Source organism: Quercus lobata, chromosome 10, assembly GCF_001633185.2.
Source record: "Quercus lobata isolate SW786 chromosome 10, ValleyOak3.0 Primary Assembly, whole genome shotgun sequence".
Classification (NCBI taxonomy): Eukaryota; Viridiplantae; Streptophyta; class Magnoliopsida; order Fagales; family Fagaceae; genus Quercus; species Quercus lobata.
Window position 1 is genome coordinate 52104460 of NC_044913.1, and position 19109 is coordinate 52123568.

At 33.3% G+C, this 19109-nt stretch overlaps 1 protein-coding gene across 2 annotated transcripts; it reads right to left on the minus strand.

The window, feature by feature from the left end:
* Positions 1 to 10075: 10075 nt before the first annotated feature.
* LOC115962832 lies at positions 10076 to 16239 on the minus strand. Of its 2 annotated transcripts, XM_031081706.1 has the most exons (8): positions 16208 to 16239; positions 16039 to 16177; positions 15485 to 15556; positions 15350 to 15383; positions 12661 to 14461; positions 11198 to 11291; positions 10556 to 10699; positions 10076 to 10405 (listed from the first exon to the last, which is right to left on the minus strand). In XM_031081706.1, exons 2-7 carry the CDS (start codon positions 16125 to 16127, stop codon positions 10663 to 10665), a joined length of 2127 nt encoding a protein of 708 aa, XP_030937566.1. In that variant the 5' UTR covers positions 16128 to 16177; positions 16208 to 16239; the 3' UTR covers positions 10076 to 10405; positions 10556 to 10662. The 2 variants fall into 2 exon arrangements, with proteins under 2 accessions (XP_030937566.1, XP_030937565.1); XM_031081705.1 differs by lacking the exon at positions 16208 to 16239 and having other exon boundaries at positions 16039 to 16183.
* Between the last annotated feature and the right edge of the window lie 2870 nt (positions 16240 to 19109).

The following is a 19109-nucleotide window of genomic DNA, read 5'->3' on the forward strand; positions in this document are numbered from 1 at the left end:
CACGTGGATTTTTGCCACATCAAACTACCTAAACCGAGCCTTAGAGGCTCGATTTTATGGATTTTTGCCACATCAAACTACCTAAACCGAGCCTTAGAGGCTCGATTTAGGGGCCTAAAATCGAGCCTTTAAGGCTCGAGTTGCTAAAAATGCATATAGTTTGTAAACCGGCCCTACTAACTATATAGTTTGTTTTTTATGGGTAATTACCGATTTTCGCCTATATTTTTTAACACATAGATAGTAGGAAAAATGGAAGGTGGGGTTTGATCTACAGATATAAAGTACAAAATATGTCATAACTGTTGGGCTATTACTTGAACCCTAATCTAGGACTATATTTAGAGTTTACCTAAGGTTGGTAAAACAGAATGGGGCCACCCTAACTCATTGGGTGCTCCTTCATCCCACTATTCAGAAAGCTCCCTATCTAATACCGTCAAGACTTACTCCTTTGCTATAGGTCTACTCTCAATAGAGAAAAAGAGCAAATCCAATTGCTATGTAACTTTAGCCTTTAGGGGAGCATATTAAATTTTGAAGCTTTAATAGACAAAATTAAAATTATCCAATACTTTAATAGTATAATTTGTAATTTAGTCTAACTAGTTACAGATCCACGCAATGCGTGAAAATACATAATTACTAGCATTATTCCCATGCGATGCATGTCTTGGTGTCCGTTTGGTAAATATTATTTTTTTCCAACTTATTTTACCATTCAGCTTATTTTTGCTACTATTCATGAGTCCAATTGCACTATTTGGTACTATTCATAGGTCCCACTATACTATTTTAGTTAACTTTTACATTTATCTACAATATTTTTATCAAAAATTTGTTGGTTTCAGCAAAATAAGTAGATTCCAAATGGACACTTGATGAAGATTCATATATAAGCTATTGATGGTGATCAATAATAAGTATTCTTCGTCCATAAGAATTGTTCAAGACTAGTAAGATCCAAAATAGCCTTAAGAAAGGAGAAAGAAGAAGAATGCGTCACAAACATAAAGTAAAGCATGTCACTAGTCATCCAACAGCAGTTTGTTGTCCAAAGAAAAGATGATCATCCAAACCATTACAGAGTATGGACGACCAATAAACACTTAGTAAATTTTTAATTGTTTTCTAGAACCTCAAATGGTCACACCACTAACCCTCATTTCAAAATGTGGGATGTTCCCCGAAATTCTCTCCTCTTTCCCCACTAAGCCCACACATCTCCCACGATGATAGTGGCACTTAACAAGTAGACTCATTCTAGACTCTCTATAAAAGGAACCACAAGCCTCATTCAACCACAGTATGTTTTACTATTCATCCACTCACTACTCCTGTATTCTAGAAAGAAAACTGACTTAATCGTCAGAAGGTCCATGGCCGGTTCACCTTGGTCATCTTCGATAGTCACTTTCTTCCTTCTCAGGTCATTCAACTGTCATGAATGTCCGAAGCATTTAGCCTACTGATTTTCGTGCATCATCAGCTATTTTTTAAAAAATTATGAAAACAAAATTATTAAATAAATAGTAATAATAAATTATAAAATAAGTAAATAATTTTAATAAAAAATTGCTTTAAGTTCTAATTGTTTAGAGTTTGGACATTATCAGTGTTTATCTATTTTTATATATGAAAATTCTCTTTATACTTTGTGTTAATTTCTTAATATGAGATATGAAATAAATTTGATCATTCCTATTTGAGTTATATTTAATCTATTCTCTAGCCAGCACAAACAATAATAAACAAAATAGTTCCTCAATACAAATTTTTTTCCTAGTGATAGTCTAATTAAAAAAAATTAGCCCACTCACAAAATGAATATAATAACCAAAACAAAAAATCTAAATATACACAAAAGAGTTCAAAATTTGAGAATGTAAAAAACTTTTAAAACCTTACATAAGAGAATCAAGAACTTAAATAAGTGTCTATTAGTTTGCTTTTTTATAGTAAACCTCCTTTGGCATAATATTAATATCTTACACACAAATTCAAAAGCAAAGAACAATAAATAATATGAACTTATTAGACTAAAACATAAGTATAAGTTGCATATTGGTGAAAAAAAAAAAACATACAACAACATGAGGTGTATTGTGTAGGATTTAATTATAGGGATGATTTTATTGGTTAAAAGAAATTACATAAAAAAGTCATGAATATATATGTGTGTATATATATATATATATATATATGGAAATCTAGATAATAGACTATTAGTTAGAGTAGAATTTAAATTTCTAAAACTTAGATGATAAAGTTTTATTTAAATTAAATTATTCTAAAATCTTATCCCTTAATCAAGAGTCATGTAATTTAATATCCAAATAAAATATTAATTTAATAAGATGCAACTTGAGGAAAAAAAACAAAAACAAAAACAAAAACATAAGTTGTGTGGGATTTAAGTTTAGAAAATTTTGCTAATAGACTTTTAGTTTTATTTAAATTAAACAGTTATTAAATGTTATCCCTTAATTTGATAAAACATATCATAACATAACATAGAAAATTAATTTACTATTTAATTGTTCTTAAAATGTTGATAATAGAATTTTAGTTGGAGTAGAAGTTAATTTTTTTTTTTCTATAATATACAAATTTTAGTTTGAATAAAATTTAAATTTGTTGAAATTTAAATGTATAAAATTAATTTACTAATTAGTTGTTTTTAAAATATTGATAATAGACTTTTAGTTTGAGTAGAAGTAAAAACATGGTTTCTTTTTTCTTCTTTCTTTTTGAGAAAGAAAACATGGGTTGTTTGAGATTTAAGTTTAATATTTTTTTTTTCTATAATAGACTTTTAGTTTGAATATAATTTAAATTTGTTGAAATTTGAATGATAAATTTTTACTTAAATTAAACAGTTGTTAAATATTATTCCTTAATTTGAGGAAATATATCCTAACAAATAACATAAAATTAATTCACTAATTAGTGAGAGTAGCCACTTGGCATAGCCCAACTTTTATTATATAGTATATGATGTTAAGATGTGGTATAATGTAAATTTATTCTCTAAATTTTATAGTAGATAATTTGTTTTCCCTAAAAATTAAATAATTTTTAAAAGTAATTTTTATCTCTATTTTTACAAATATATAATTTTATCATTTTAATTTGGTGTTTTTTTTATTGGTCTTATTCTTTATTCTTTTTTTGAAGTGGTATATATTCTTCTAACTATTATTATTATGTATTATATATACTAGTATGTAACATATGCTTACGCACGGGAATGAAAAATCGTAGTGGTACTATTGATATTAGCTTGGGTTATCAAACATATAGGACATAGTTTGACCAGTACACTTAGAGGTACTAAAATAGTTTTTTCTTGCAATTTTCATGATATTGGTTATGCCAAGTTTTTCATTATATTGCTATTATGTATATAATTTTGAAAATCACTATCATATCTACATATACAATATAAATTTACAATTATTATCTATGAATTCTACTAAAAACAACGCAAAATAAAATAATAAATTGGTCAAATAATATGTCTTAAATTGAATGGAGATAGGTGTATGAGATCGTTTAACTCAATTACAGTTTGTTATGTTCAATATCTTCGCATACAAATATTTGAATAGAAACTGTATAAAAAATTTGTTCATTAGTTCAGAGAAAAACTAATATCAAAATTTTAAACAATTTAATTTGTCTCGAAAGTTAACAAAAGCAAAATCTAATTTTGATTATAATTGAGTTTTCTATAAACTATGGATTAGTTATATGATTAGTTTTTTTTTATGGTTTATTTGTATTGGACTCCTCGTTTTCTATACTAAATTAGCTCATTTGGCACAAAAATTAAAAAAATTTAGATTAGATGGGACACATGGCGCAAGATTAAACTTTAATTGAAATCCAATTTTAACACTAAATTAACTTACTTCGCACAAAAAATTTAAAACTTAGATTATATGGGACACGTGGCACAAAATTAGACTCTAATTGAATTCCAACTTGAATTCTAACGGGATTTTTCTCTCGACTGCGCTTAATATACTATTTATAAGAGGATTCTTCTCTTTGAACTAGACTTTTATGTGACTTAAAAATACCCTCATTAATGAAGGGTAACTTTCCTTAGAAATATGGTCATAAATGTTAAATAACAAATTTCATTTTGAATTCAAAAGGGAACTCCTAAAATTTATGATTCTTTCCCTTCTTATAAATCTTTTTATTCCCTAAATTTTAGCATTTTTTTTATTCCATTTTCATCCGAATAAAAGTAAAACACCCCTTATTTGAAAAATAAAAAACTAAGAAAACTTCTAAAATTTAGCTTTCTTTTCCCTCACGTATATCTTATTTTTCCTTCCCAAATTTTTCTTTATATCACTACACCACTTTCAAACACACGTTCAAGAAAGAAATTACAGTTACTGCTATATTTAAGGTTTATCCTTTTTATTTTTTAAAAAATTAAAAAAGATATATTTCCAAATTATAATGGATGCAAATTATTAAACTTTACCTAAAAAAAAAAAAAAAAAAAGGGTCACTGAGTACACACATTGTTTTTCATTCTCTTAAGAAGATTATTATGATAAAAAATATTATCATATAATTACTATGGGGCCCAATAATTTATGGGCCAGGCGCATTTACTTGTGGGGAATCCACAGGCCCAAGCCGAGGAGGGTTATGGCCCAAGCCCGATAATATAAAACACAAGATAGCCTTGGGATACAGCCGAGGACAGTTCAATCCTCGGCAGACCCAAAGTCCCACCAGAAAGAGGGGCAAAAACGGTATAGGACTAAGCTTGAAAGAAAATCTAAAATATCCAGGGAAAGCTGCACTTACTGCCATTCAATACTCTGCACCCGACAGAGCCGTATTCTTCGGCTTTTACAACCACCCCCAACGACTTTGGGTATAGGTTGATGGGACAAGTATCAATCTTGGAAAGTTTGACCCTACACGTGGACGAAGGACAGTGAACGCAGGCTGGTATAAAAAGGAAAAGTAAGTAATCTAGAAAGAGGGCTGGGAAAAAATGGCCAAAAACCAGAGCCTCCCAGCCCACCTCCAGGAGAAAGACTCCGGGGGTGAAAAAAACTGAACCATGTATGAATTCCACAAAAAACCCACCGCCTGGTGACCAAGGCCTAGCATTTCAAACCCACGCTTTACAAATCATATTGTCTGGGCCTTTTTACGTGCGAACCCAATACTGTTTAGGTTCGTTATAAAATCGCGTCCTTACAATTGGCGCCGTCTGTGGGAAAGGCTTGTGTGTTGGCATAGGCGGTAGGTCGAGAGAGTTCCTTTGTCATTTCTAACAACCGGTTATAGAGTTTTAGTGTAAAGTTCCGCTAGGGGCTATGCTTCTTGACTAGGGGCTACGCTTGGTAGCGTTAATCGCCTGGATAATTCTAGGGGCTCGGCCGAGGAGCTAACTCCCCTAAAGCCAAGGTCCCACGCAATGAGAAAACTGGGTTTTGGACAGAACCAAGGTATTGCATGGTCCTCGGACTCAAGCCTATGGGGAAACCAACTACTTGGATGAGAAAACTGGGTTTTGGACAGAACCAAGGCATTGCATGGTCCTCGGACTCAAGCCTATGGGGAAACCAACTACTTGGATGAGAAAACTCATTGCAAACGGACCCTAATGGGGAAACCAACTACTTAACAGCAAGGCATTGCAAGCCTATGGGGAAACCAACAACCTGGGTTTTGACAGAACCCATTGCATGGTCCTCGGACTCAAGCCTATGGGGAAACCAACTACTTGGATGAGAAAACTGGGTTTTGGACAGAACCAAGGCATTGCATGGTCCTCGGACTCAAGCCTATGGGGAAACCAACTACTTGGATGAGAAAACTGAGTTTTGGACAGAACCAAGGCATTGCATGGTCCTCGGACTCAAGCCTATGGGGAAACCAACTACTTGGATGAGAAAACTGAGTTTTGGACAGAACCAAGGCATTGCATGGTCCTCGGACTCAAGCCTATGGAGAAACCAACTACTTGGATGAGAAAACTGAGTTTTGGATAGAACCAAGGCATTGCATGGTCCTCGGACTCAAGCTTTTGGGGAAACCAACTACTTGGATGAGAAAACTGGGTTTCGGACAGAACCAAGGCATTGCATGGTCTTCGGACTCAAGCCTATGCGGAAACCAATTACTTGGATGAGAAAACTGGGTTTTGGACAGAACTAGGGCATTGCATGGTCCTCGGACTCAAGCCTATGGGGAAACCAACTACTTGGATGAGAAAACTGGGTTTTGAACAGAACCAAGGCATTGCATGGTCCTCGGACTCAAGCCTATGGGAGTTTCATCTCGGCAACTTAATAACAATTCTAAGTTACTCAATCTCCGGCTCAAATACTATAAAAGGTTAATGCCAATAGGAGTGTTAAGAAGATGGTGAAACGCCCCACTATTCAGTAGCCTAGGGGGGCTGTTCATTTTGCGGGTGATATGTCCTCGGATGGTTACTCCCTACACCGCATCGAGCATTGAGCTATCATCTCGGCTAGTTTTGGGGTAAGTATTGTTTTTCACAAGTCGGCATTGTTGTGCCAAATAATTCTATTAAGGTTATGGTGATATCTTTTTTAGCAAGCATTTTGGCGCTAAGTGTCATTGATTAAAAATGCTATATTATTGTGCCGAACAACACTTGCAAATTCATAATAGCACCCTTCTCTTTGATAAAGGATTAGGGCCCCAAGTATTGTACTCTAAGGTCGGCAGTATTGTGCTAGGCCGACTCAGTAAGCTCATCATAATGTCCTTTCTTTTTCCTGCCTAATGGGAGTTTCAGCCCTAAGTATCATTTGTTAGATTCAGTATTATTAAGCCGGATTGTTTTTATAAACACAGAGCAAGATCTTTTTATTAACTGGGACTTTGGTCCTAGACGTCAGTCACGGTTTAAAAATAAAAAGAATTCACAAGATTGTATGTCTATGCATTGCGCTATCATTTCGAAAATATAGAGAAAGAACATGTGAAGTAAAGTGATAACAATTTTTATTAATATAAAGATGTATTACAACATACAAAGAGGGGCTTAAACAAGCCTATACAAAAAGTAGATTGCCAAAACAATAATAAAAAAAAGGGTAATACATTAAGTAAACAGTCAGATCTCTCTTTAAACTCGTCTCCGAAATCCTTCCAAACTCTGCCTCAGTAGCGCCCGTATCGAGAGAAGGACCTTCTTCTCAGTAGCACCCATATCGAGAGAAGGACCTTCTTCGGAAGAAGATGGAGGAGATGAATGAAAAGAAAGAGGAGAAGAAGAGAGAAGAGATGAAAAGAAAGAAAAATGAGCAAAAGAGGGAGAAGGAAAAGCACCAGGATGGATCTGGTGGTGGAAAGAAGAAGAAAGAGAGGCAAAAGGAGGCACCAGTGAACGAAGAAAGGAAAAAGCAGGGGCACTTAGTCCCTGCCTCAGTCCTGACTCCTAACACACTGGTGCCATGTTAGATATGCTCATGAGGGAGCGGTTAGTACTGATAATGGGTGTTCTCGGCTCAGTCACGCCGAAGGTTTGACGTGACGAGCCCCTGCTTCGGATTTTGGCTGAAAGGAAGGTGAGATAGATTTTGAGCCTTCGCCATCCCTGCCCTGACCGAGCCATTACGAGCTTTATTGGAACGTAGTGTTTACCGGGGGGGGGGGGTATGGTTCCTTCATTACTCGTTGTTATGGTGAACGTATTATGATTTAGTGTATAACTAGTGGGTAAAGTACGCGCTAAGGGAGGCTAAGGATTTCAGATCTCAGAAGGACAAAAAGGGTCTCTGTACGAGAGCGATAGCCTCCTACTTGCCTTCTTATAGGAAGGGCAAAACGGAAGGTATTAAATTTGTCCACGTTTCCAAAAGAATCTGTAAACAAAGATGTATCCATTCCACTTCCCTACCTCATCAAACAAACCGTCGAATTTAAATAATCTAGTAAATAAAAGTCATTAAAGGCGCGTTTTGGATAACCAAACGGCGAGAACGCGTCAGGAGCAAAATCAAAAGAATGTCTCGTAGACCGGTACATTTCCTGGGCAGATGGGGAACCGCCAGCATTAATGAAAGGCCGAATTAAATGAGCCATAATAAAAGCTCGGTATTACCAAAACCCTCCTTTCCAACCAAGAGGTCGGACAGCAAGATTTTGAGGGGCTATTGTAGGGCCCAATAATTTATGGGCCAGACCCATTTACTTGTGGGGAATCCACAGGCCCAAGTCGAGGAGGGTTATGGCCCAAGCCCGATAATATAAAACACAAGATAGCCTTGGGATACAACCGAGGACAGTTCAATTCTCGGCAGACCCAAAGTCCCACCAGAAAGAGGGGCAAAAACGGTATAGGACTAAGCTTGAAAGAAAATCTAAAATATCCAGGGAATGCTGCCCTTACTGCCATTCAATACTCTGGACTCGACAGAGCCGTATTCTTCGGCTTTTACAACCACCCCTAACGACTTTGGGTATGGGCTGATGGGACAAGTATCAATCTTAAAAAGTTTGACCCTACATGTGGACGAAGGACAGTGAACGCAGGCTGGTATAAAAAGGAAAAGTAAGTAATCTAGAAAGAGGGCTAGGAAAAAATGGCCAAAAACCAGAGCCTCCCAGCCCACCTCCAGGAGAAAGACTCTGGGGGTGAAGAAAACTGAACCATGTATGAATTCCACGAAAAACCCACCGCCTGGTGACCAAGGCCTAGCCTTTCAAATCCACGCTCTACAAATCATATTGTCTGGGCCTTTTTACGTGCGAACCCAATACTGTTTAGGTTCGTTACAAAATCGCGTCCTTACAATTACAATTGATATTACTTAAATAATTGATACTACTTTCAACCCAAAAATGTCTTTTCCCATTTTTAAATAAGTACACCAAAGTGGACCAAAGTAAATCAACGTGAACTGAATTGGTCTAAAGTGGACCGAAATAGACCAAACAAACTGAATGGACTAAATTAAACTAAAATGGACCAAATTTGACAAAAATGTACCAAATAGACCAAACTGAACTGAAATAGACTGAAGTGGATCTAATGCCGAGCAGTAATTAGTAAACATAACTAAAAAAATTAATAATAATTACAATAATAAAATGATAAAAACCATAATCTATTATAAGTAATGTATTTCAATGTGATGGAAGTGGTTTTTTCTTGAAGTAATATCAATCAAATTTGTTATCATATTAATTTTTTTGCTAAATTATTATGTGTGCGTTTGTGATTCAATGTGCTTGTTGAAGATTTTATTTAAGTTGAATTTAGTACCATGTAGAGAAAGTTGGTATACCACAAAAAAAGTATATTAGGAAAACCACTTGCACGTAATATTTTATATTTAAAAAAAAAAAAAAAAAAAACACCCATTTGTGAAGAGCTTTATTATCTCTACCTTTTGAAATTGATGAAAATGACATATGGTCTCTAAGTATAAGCAGAATTGGACCTTTCAACCTAGCATTAAATATTACATTAGCATATAGATATGAAAATAGTAGTGGAATTAGATTTTTTTTTTTTTTTTTTTTTTTTTCAGGTGAGTATAACTATAATTAAATAAATGGTGTCTTCACCCAAGGTGTTTGTATTACATGTAGCTTCTATTATAAGTTACATTTAGGTTCAAGAATGTGTAAAAACATGCTAATAAAAAGTGATGATTATATCATTATTAATAAGTTATAATTAGTTTTGAGAATGAATTAAGGCATAATGCATTATTGCATACATTAATATTTATATACATATTTTTTGAAGGAATGATGGAAAGAAAAAATGATGACATGATCGCTAATAAAGCTTAACAAAAGTGTATAGCAACAATAAATGTTATACTCCATCTTTTTGATATATATATATATGTTTAACAAACAAGTAAATAAAGTTCTTTTAATCGAAACAAAAACAAGAAATACAGTCATTCATAAACACAAATTTTAACTGTGAAAGTGCCACCAGTGAATCATCCCACTGCCATCCAAAACCACTATCACCATAGTCATTGATGACAAGCAAGAGATTCTAAAGTTTAACAAATTTTGTTGAACAGAAAAAATAAATTATTCAAAAGCAACTGCTATAAATTATACTGAAATCGGCTGTACATCCAGTGAGCATTATTATTTATTATGCATGTACAAACGAACAAATAATAAATGAATAGATACACAGCGTAAATTTCTCATTATACAAAGACAGCAATAGGATTTAAAGTTTAAATCATGATATCAGCTCTTATGGAGGCACCTATGACATCTTCCTTTTCCGGGCAGTGTTAGAAATGAGCCAGTTTGAATGTCCACAAGATTAACTATGGTTAACTTCATCTATACAGGATTGGCAATCACATGATAAAGCTCACAACCCACAAGACTCAAGACGGGTGGCCTGTATCATGCAAAAGTCATCTGTTAGGCTGCTACAACTGAGATTGTATGATATCAATGGTAATGTATGGTCACAAATGAAATTGATAATAGTCATTTTTTTTTCTTATATGATCATGAAGATAAACTTCTTTCTCAACAACGTACTCACCTCCATGTTTGGGAGCAGGGCAAGCTTGTAAACATACGCAAAATGCACTTCAGAACAACTCTTCGGGGGTGTTCAAAAAGGTACCACCAACTCCTAAAAATATGCTATCACAAGCCCATTAATATCTTCATTCTTTCCATTCCACTGCAGTGATAAAAAACATCAGCCCCCATATTTCAAGAAACTATTATGATATTGTTAAAGACTCTACAGTATAATGAAACAAATGGCTTCTTTATAATTTAAGCATGTTCAACTAGACACTTTACAATGTAATCAATAGCTCATTTTCATTGGTTTATTTGGCTTAAAGACTAAGTTAGGCAAAGGTACAACCATACCTAAAAAAAGTAAAGCCTTAAAACATAAGTCAAATAAGCACAATAAGCAGGAAAATTTTTTTCCAAAATAATTGTTTACTTGACTTCGGTACAACTTTTGATTTGAATAATGAATAATTGTTGAAAAAAAAAAAAAAAAAAAAAGCTTAGACAAGTCAACATAGCTGAAAAAAAAGTTTAATTGTTGGCATTTGAACAAAATAGTAAACATTCAAAGAAACTATATTAGCACTAACATAAACAGTGACACAATAAACATCCCACATTTATTTAGCAAATCAAAAATGAAGAAGCAACACACCTCTTAGGAAAGGAAGGAATTAGCTCTTCAACTACCCGAACAATAACTGAACCTCCATTATCAGCCTTAGATGCAGGCTTCTCTTTTTCTTCCTCTGGAAATTGAAATGGGAAACATCATAAAATATTTGGTTAATTATTTGCAAAAAAGGAAAGCAGAACAAACATTAACTGACAATTTGAAACCAGACAAGATACAGTGACCATTGGCCTTCCTTCCGACATATAAAAATCTGTAGATGAAGTGCTTAAGGTCATGCAAGGGCTCAGAGAAAAATAATGAACAAATTTTCCATGGGGGGGACTTGCTAGCTTAACAACTGAATCCATTACATTGAATTGTGACAAGTTCAAGGAAATCATTTTATTAGAATGTACTATAGCCATCACTGTAATTTAAGATCCTTGATAAAGCTGCATAGCGCCAAAAGGAGAAAAGGTTTAAAAAAACAGGGCATATAGGCTCATTGGACTGTGCAGAGATAGGTGTCACTTGTATATAGAGAATCTTATACAAAAAACTGTACCAATTCCAGTGCCCCTTTTTTCTTTCATATATTTGTTTCTATGATTACCATATTTAAATAAAGTTTATTGGAATAAAGTATAATACCAGCAACAATTTCCCATCACAAGTTAGTGGCAATGCCAATGAGCTCTAGCTCTATTGGCATCTCCTCCCTTTCTAAGAGCAAGGTCATGGGTTCAAGACCCACCACCCACCAACCATCCTCCAGTTTCATCCTTTTCGTGATAAAAAATAAATTATAATAAAAATAAATAAAAGAACTAGACAAATGAAATGGTATTCCAGTTCCCTTGGTGCTTTAGGAAAGCAACATTAAGGTGAGAAACAAGAGAGATGTGAACATGACATATCAGTACAGGATTGGTTTAACTATATATTTGACAAAAGATACTGTCCACACTTTGGAACTATTAAACATTTATGCCAATAATTTCTGAAGCACGTCAAAAATCAAGGGCCTTTCAATTATACAAGCAATAATATATACATATTTATTATTACATTGTTCAGTTCCTTTTTGTCCTTAGAAATCCCACGCTGAAATGATCTACTTAGGATTCTTATAACTTCTGTGGGCAACATGAAACCTGTTTGCCATAGCAGATAATTTTGAATTTTAGAATCCCCCATTAGAGTAAGTCTTAATAAAGAATTCAAATGTAATAGATCCATAAAATCTGCAATATGTATCATATACTCAAGGAATTTCTTTATTTCTTTGGCACTTCTTGGAAGAGCACTCACAACAGGCTAGGTCACATTTTGTCTTTTAAATATATGCAAATCATGCTGTAGGTGTAATGGCAAGCAAATTAGTAATAACAACAGTAAAAAAATAACTGCCATGGAGAGATTGTTCCCACTGGAAAATTGTTTCAGTTGTTTATAGATCTCAGTTGGAAAGAACCAAAATCTAAAAAAGGTACTTCGCATACCTTTGGAATCTTCTTCAATTGAATTATCACCTCTGAGATACAAAGTATCTCTCCAGTCCAAATCCAAGCCTTCTACTTGTGCAAACTCCTCCAGCAAGTGACCAATGAGATTATAGGCAACCATGCTTGTTTCATCACAAACTTCTTGGATGGCAAGGTACTGGTTCTTACATGTACTTTGCTTGCCATTTGTAGCTTTTGGATTCACACATGACAAATTAGAAACAGAAGGAGGTGGGTTTGCTGTATCTACTCCAGAGTCAAATTCAGTATCATGTCTCTCAATAGAATTTTCACCTGACCTTTCCTTTGGTGAAAAAGGTGAGCAAAAATCAATTCCTTTTGTTCTATGCATGTTGGATTCACTCATGCTTTCAAAGTTGTGTTGGTTCATATTAAAGTTAATTGTGCTGCTAAGTGATCTTGATTCCCTGAATGGAGAGGAAATGATACCAAGAGGATCAACAGAATCCACTCTGGTAAATTCCTTAGGTGCAGGTCTCTCAACAGAAGCACCATTTAAACAGTTTCCAGGTGTAAGGAAACGGAAAGATCCATTCTCCTTAGTTGCAGATGTAGGTGACTTGTAATCAAAGGGCATCGAATCTGCGGTACTTTCAACATGGTATTCTAAATCCATACAGTGAGACCTACTACTCTGAGAGCTCCTACTATTATCATCATTGTCATCATCTTCACTTTCTTCTAGCTCCTCCATATACGCATCAGTAAAATCTTCATCAAACTCATGGTCAGGCAGCAAATCTAACACAATCTGCTTTGTCTGGGCACTGACACTCAATATGCATTCTGTTTCTAATTCAATTTCCTCCCCAATTTCCTCCTTTCTGAAGCATCCAAGCAGTGTACTTCGAGAATACCTATTAATAACAGCAAGAGTTTCCAATAGCGACTTTGGAATGGTATCCATATCACTGCACTCAACAAGATATACAGTTAACATTTTCCTTATTGCTGTGCGTAAACTCCGATTTGATACTTTTGCACTTGGGTCTAGCAGAAGCTGCAAGTTCTTCAACTCTGAAAACCTAACCCTTGTCTTTAGTAACCAAATAGCCTTCGATATCTCATTCTGCAAGGTTATTATTTCTGAAGAGACTGGATAGAAATCTGTTATGGAGGAATTTTGAAAACCTGGTGTTATCTTCAGCAATAAGCCTGGTATTGCCATTGCTTTGGCTAATGGCTCTTGTAGCTCATCCCCTACACCAAGTTCTGAAAGCATTTTTTCACTAGTATTCCTCACTCGTATAATTAAATCATTTCGATTCCATCCACTTTTGCGAGTGGACAACTGAGGCATGCTTACTTTGGAACCTTTAAGCTTCCTGTTCATTGCAATCAGGATCTCAATAGGCAAGTTCTCTAATCCATGCAGGACATTAGTTACAGCAGTATGATGAAACTGGGATCTGGGAGTCAAAAACGTCACACATTTCTTTCGGAAATTTTGCGGATCATTAAGAATTTGGGATAACTGCCTATAAATTTCCATTTGATTATGATTATAATTTTGGCTTTTAAGAACTTTTGGAATATGATCTCCAATTACCTTCTTCATCTTCCAACGAGTTTTCTCAAACTTTACTGAGCCTCCTGTAAGTATCAGAGTAAGAAGGTGAAGACCTCTATTATTCAATTCATCAAGGCATGAGAAAATTATTCTTGTTAAATTGCGTGTGTCAAACATTTCCAAATCAACTTTAGTAGCATTATGCACTCCGACTTTACATGCTCCAAAGGCTTCTTCAACACGTGTTTTTACATTCTCATAGAATATCTGAAAATAAGATTATTAAAAATAATTTAGTGAAACACTGTGAGAAAAAAATTGCATATCCAACGGTGCAATGCATAACGTTAAATGATAACAGGGAGAACAAAGAGATATCATCCAAGGTACTACAAATGAATGAGTGAGTTCTTCTCAATTAATTCCTATGTAGTTTCATTACATTCAAAATGACTGATGTAAGTAATGTTTCTACTTATAATTTAATCCTTCTTCTACAATATCTTTATATATATATATATATATATATTCATTAACATATATATTACACCAAATGGCTGGGAGGTTACAAGGTTTAACCTATTTCACTTTTATGAGCCCACAGAATTTAGAAGGCCACCAATGAGCTTTGGTTCAAATGGTGTTTCCCCCAATATGAACAGGTGGAGACCCCAGTCGTGAGTTCAAAACCTACTCTATGAGTAACTTACTAATAAAATTCTTAGCAAAAAGAGTAGCTTACTAATAATAATAACAAAAGATTTTGAAGGTCAACCTATTTAGCTTAATTTCACTAGCAATTTAAAACAAAAGTAAGAAATCCATGCTAACCTTAAAACCCTTTAATACTCAATCCATATAGGTCTTTATATAGGCTTCATTAATCACCACTATTACCAAACAACTCCTAAACTAACAAAAAGAAATAGCAAGCATATAGAAACCTTCATAGTCTCATAGACAAGATTTTATTAAACTGGCCCATTAATAGTCTACGTAGAACATAAAATGTTATATCTTCATAAAGTTCACAGAATAATATAATATGCTTCAGATCTTCATCCATACCAAGTAATCTGAGCAAATATATAAGGATCCCAAAACAAAGAAAAAAACATTAAACGATAGCGCCATTTTTGAAATAGAATAACTTACATCATCTTCCCTAAGCAAAGACTCGGGTAAAGACCTGAGGAGACAACACCAAAACCATTTATTATAGTGAAATAAAACTGGGCTTCGACCAGAAAACAAACAGGCAGCAATATAAAGAAAATTTCTTCCACTTACCTATTTTTCAAGACATTGGGTCCTCCAAATTTCTTTGGGTTAGATTTGGATGTAGGAAGCCCCACCAACCATCTGCATGTTATTTCACATATTTAGCACATACAAGAACTATCTGATCCAAAAGAATGATAAAATCATGCACAAACTAAAGAGAAGAAAAATGGGTAATGAATTATATAAACAACAGTATGTATAATGTACCACAAAAATCCCTGTATTTACAAGTAAAACCATAACTAAGGAATTCAAATTCTTCAATTTACATAGCAAAAAAAAAGGATATAAATATAAACTTTCTCATTCACACCCCCCCCCCCCCCGGCCCAAACAAAAAATACAGAAAATTTATTAAGCATTGGTGTAAATTAATAAAGTACCATAAATAAATCATCAATTTACTCAACACCCAATTTGTAAAATCCCTTTACAAGTAAAACCCATTATTAAGAAAATCAAATGCCGCAATTTACATCTAGAAAAGTAAAAAAGAATACAAACTTTCTCACTCACAAACAAGGGAAAAAAAAAAAGAAAAAAAAGAAGAAGAAGCTGACCTTCTATTGAGTCTGATCTGCTTCTCTTCGTGCTTAATCTGTGAATAAACCGAATCGATATTCGTTTGGTAGAAGCCCGTAGTGGCCATATGCGTGATTGATTTTAGGGTTTCACAGAGAGAGAGAGAGAGAGAGAGAGAGAGAGAGAGAGAGAGAGAGAGAGAGAGAGGGTTAGGGTTTAGGTTTGAATTCAGGCGGAGAAGGAAGGAAGGGTTTTAGAAGCCGAGCCGTTAGAGCCGTTAAATTGAATAATGCTTCGTACGTACACACAAAATTTGACTCTTTTTTTCTTTTTCTTTTTCCTTATTAAACAAAAAAAAATTAGCAAGCTTTTTAAAAATAAAAAAAAAAAATAACAAGCTTTCGTTGATCCTGGATTGGTCAAACACTTACTTTTTTTTTTTTTTTTTTTTTTTTACTATTAACAATTTGCTATGTGTTAATTTTTTTTGTCTGAATTTCGCGTTGTTATTCGTAGCTCCAAAATGACTAAAACTTTAATTTGTTTTATTTTCCTTTTGATAGATAGAAGTAGGATATACGGATACCTATAATATCTCATTTATACTACTATTTAAGGGGTTTCCTCTATTTGAATTCCTAAATTTTGATGTCCAAAATACCCTTAAATTTACCAGTTTGTAAAACTTAAATAATAGGGTTAGACATGCAAAATGACTAATTTAAAAACTTCTAAATTTTAGTCTCAGACCTCACGTCTCATATTTTATACAAATTCACCCAAAAAAAAAAAAACAACAACAACAACAACAACTTATCAAAACAATAACAAGCAAGATAGGACTGCAAAAGAGACCCGATCAATTTAGAATTAAAAAAAAGGTAGACTATTCAAATCTTTCTTTTTGTTATTGACATTTGAGTTATTATTATGTATAGTGATTTCCGTGGGTTGTGATCCCCAAATATTAGACAGAAAATTGTAATTCTTTTCATATACACTAAAGTTACGAATTTTTTTAATTCTTTAATTTCTTGAATTTTTCTTCATCTTTTAATTTATATATAGAATAAGTGACCAATACATATGATTATATGCAATTCTGTCAAAATCCAACATTGTGATTTTTCTTTCAAGAAAACGGTGAAGATGAATGTATTTTGGTTCTAGATGATGAAGTTTGTGGTGATATGTGAATTGAAGTGAGAGATGAAGATAGGATTGAATTCTAGATTGGATTTGTAGTTGAATTTATGGAAGTGAGGGATTCTCATACGCTGATCTCAATGATCTATTTACAAATACCCATTATCAAAATTCACTACTTTTTCACTCTCTATCTGTGGAGATCTTGATCTTGAGGTTTGATTATTATGAAACATGGCCATTGAGTTGTTGGAGAGTGATTTTGTTGGCCATTGAGTTGTTGGAAAGTGATTTTGTTTGTTTTCGAGCATAGTAGGAGTGAGTTTCATCTTTTATCAAAAGTCAAAACCGTGTACTTCTAAGCTAACTAATGTATTAGGTTTTATTTTTATTTTTTACTCTACAAGAATATCAAACTGTTTGCAATTTTTTTAGTAGTTCTTTTCCTATTAGTTATTACTTGCATTTTTCTTTTTAATATTTGTGGTTAAATAATAAAGAACAAAACTTATGCACAACATCTTACTTAATTCTTGCCTAATAATAATAAAAAAAAGGATGTTTATCCCACATTGGTTGTATGTGTTAGAGTTTCAATCTTTACTAGCCTGCTCAGATACTCTTCTATTTTTTGGAGATAAAGATTAATAATTTGCATTCATTATAATTTAGGATTATTAAATTTTCCAATCACAAAAAAACATGGGGGTGTGGTGAAAAAATTATTTCACCTGCATAATACTCATCACATCCCTAGATTTTTTTGTGATTGAAAAATTTAGTAATCTCAAATTATAATGGATACAAATTATTAATCATTATCTCAAAAAAATATAAGAGCCTCTAAACACGCACTCACGCGCGTGCTTAAAGGCTAGTTCATGATAATTGTTTTTTGTCAATTAGTTTTGAGTTCCACAATTTGATAATAAGAAACTTTTAATAGTTGAATTAATTGAAAGTTTGAAACCTACAATTTGAAAATAGAAGAGCCCAAACTTTGAGAAATACATAAATTGGTTCTTCCATATCTAAATGTCTCCCTCGTAAAAAAAAAGAGCATAAGAAAAATAAATATTTGATTAAATCTTAATTTAAAAACATATCTTTTATTAAATATATTCTAAAATATATATTTTTCAATAAGAATAGAATTTAGGAAGATGAAAAAGGATCAATTTGAGTATTTCTCAAACTTCAGAGCTTCTAATTCCAAATTTTGAAATTAGATCATTTAGGAGGTGTTTTTATATATTGATTTTTTTAAAAAATAAAAGAAAAAGTCTTAAAGATGATGATAATAATAATAATAATTAAAAAAAAGGGATTTTCCCCCTTTTTTTTTTTAAAAAAAAAAAAATTGCTATCTTCACCTCCTTTCGCTTTATGCAATTTTTAATATTTTTTCCTCTTTTATTTCAAAGTAGAAAAGTAAATTAAAAAACTTGCAACGGTAGCAAAAGTATACAAAAAGAATGATTACTGTTTATGCACACAACGTTTTTGAGACATCTAAAAGGGGGAAATGCGTACAATTTGTATAAGCGAGAAGGAATATTAATTTTTTGCTAAGCATTAGTGATAAAGGTTCTATTAAAATCTTGATCATCTCAACTTTTATCTGGGAAAATAAAAACCCTTTAACATCTAACATATTGGATATGATATTCCTATTCATCAAAATCAAGGACACATTTTCCTAAAGATATAGTGAAATTATAGATTAAAAGAAAAAAAAATTGAAAGTGCAATATCCATTTTTATATTTTTCTTGGCTGGGTTTTAGACATGCATATGCTTGCTACTGTTGCCAAAGTTTCATCCAGAACCCAAGGAGATTAACAAATGGACATCCTAATCACCTTCACACTTTTAGTGTTATCCCCATATGATGTTTTCCCATTTGCAAGCTGTTCCTCCAAAGGCCCTTGTTCAAGTGCCACCAAGGAATAAAAAATAAAAA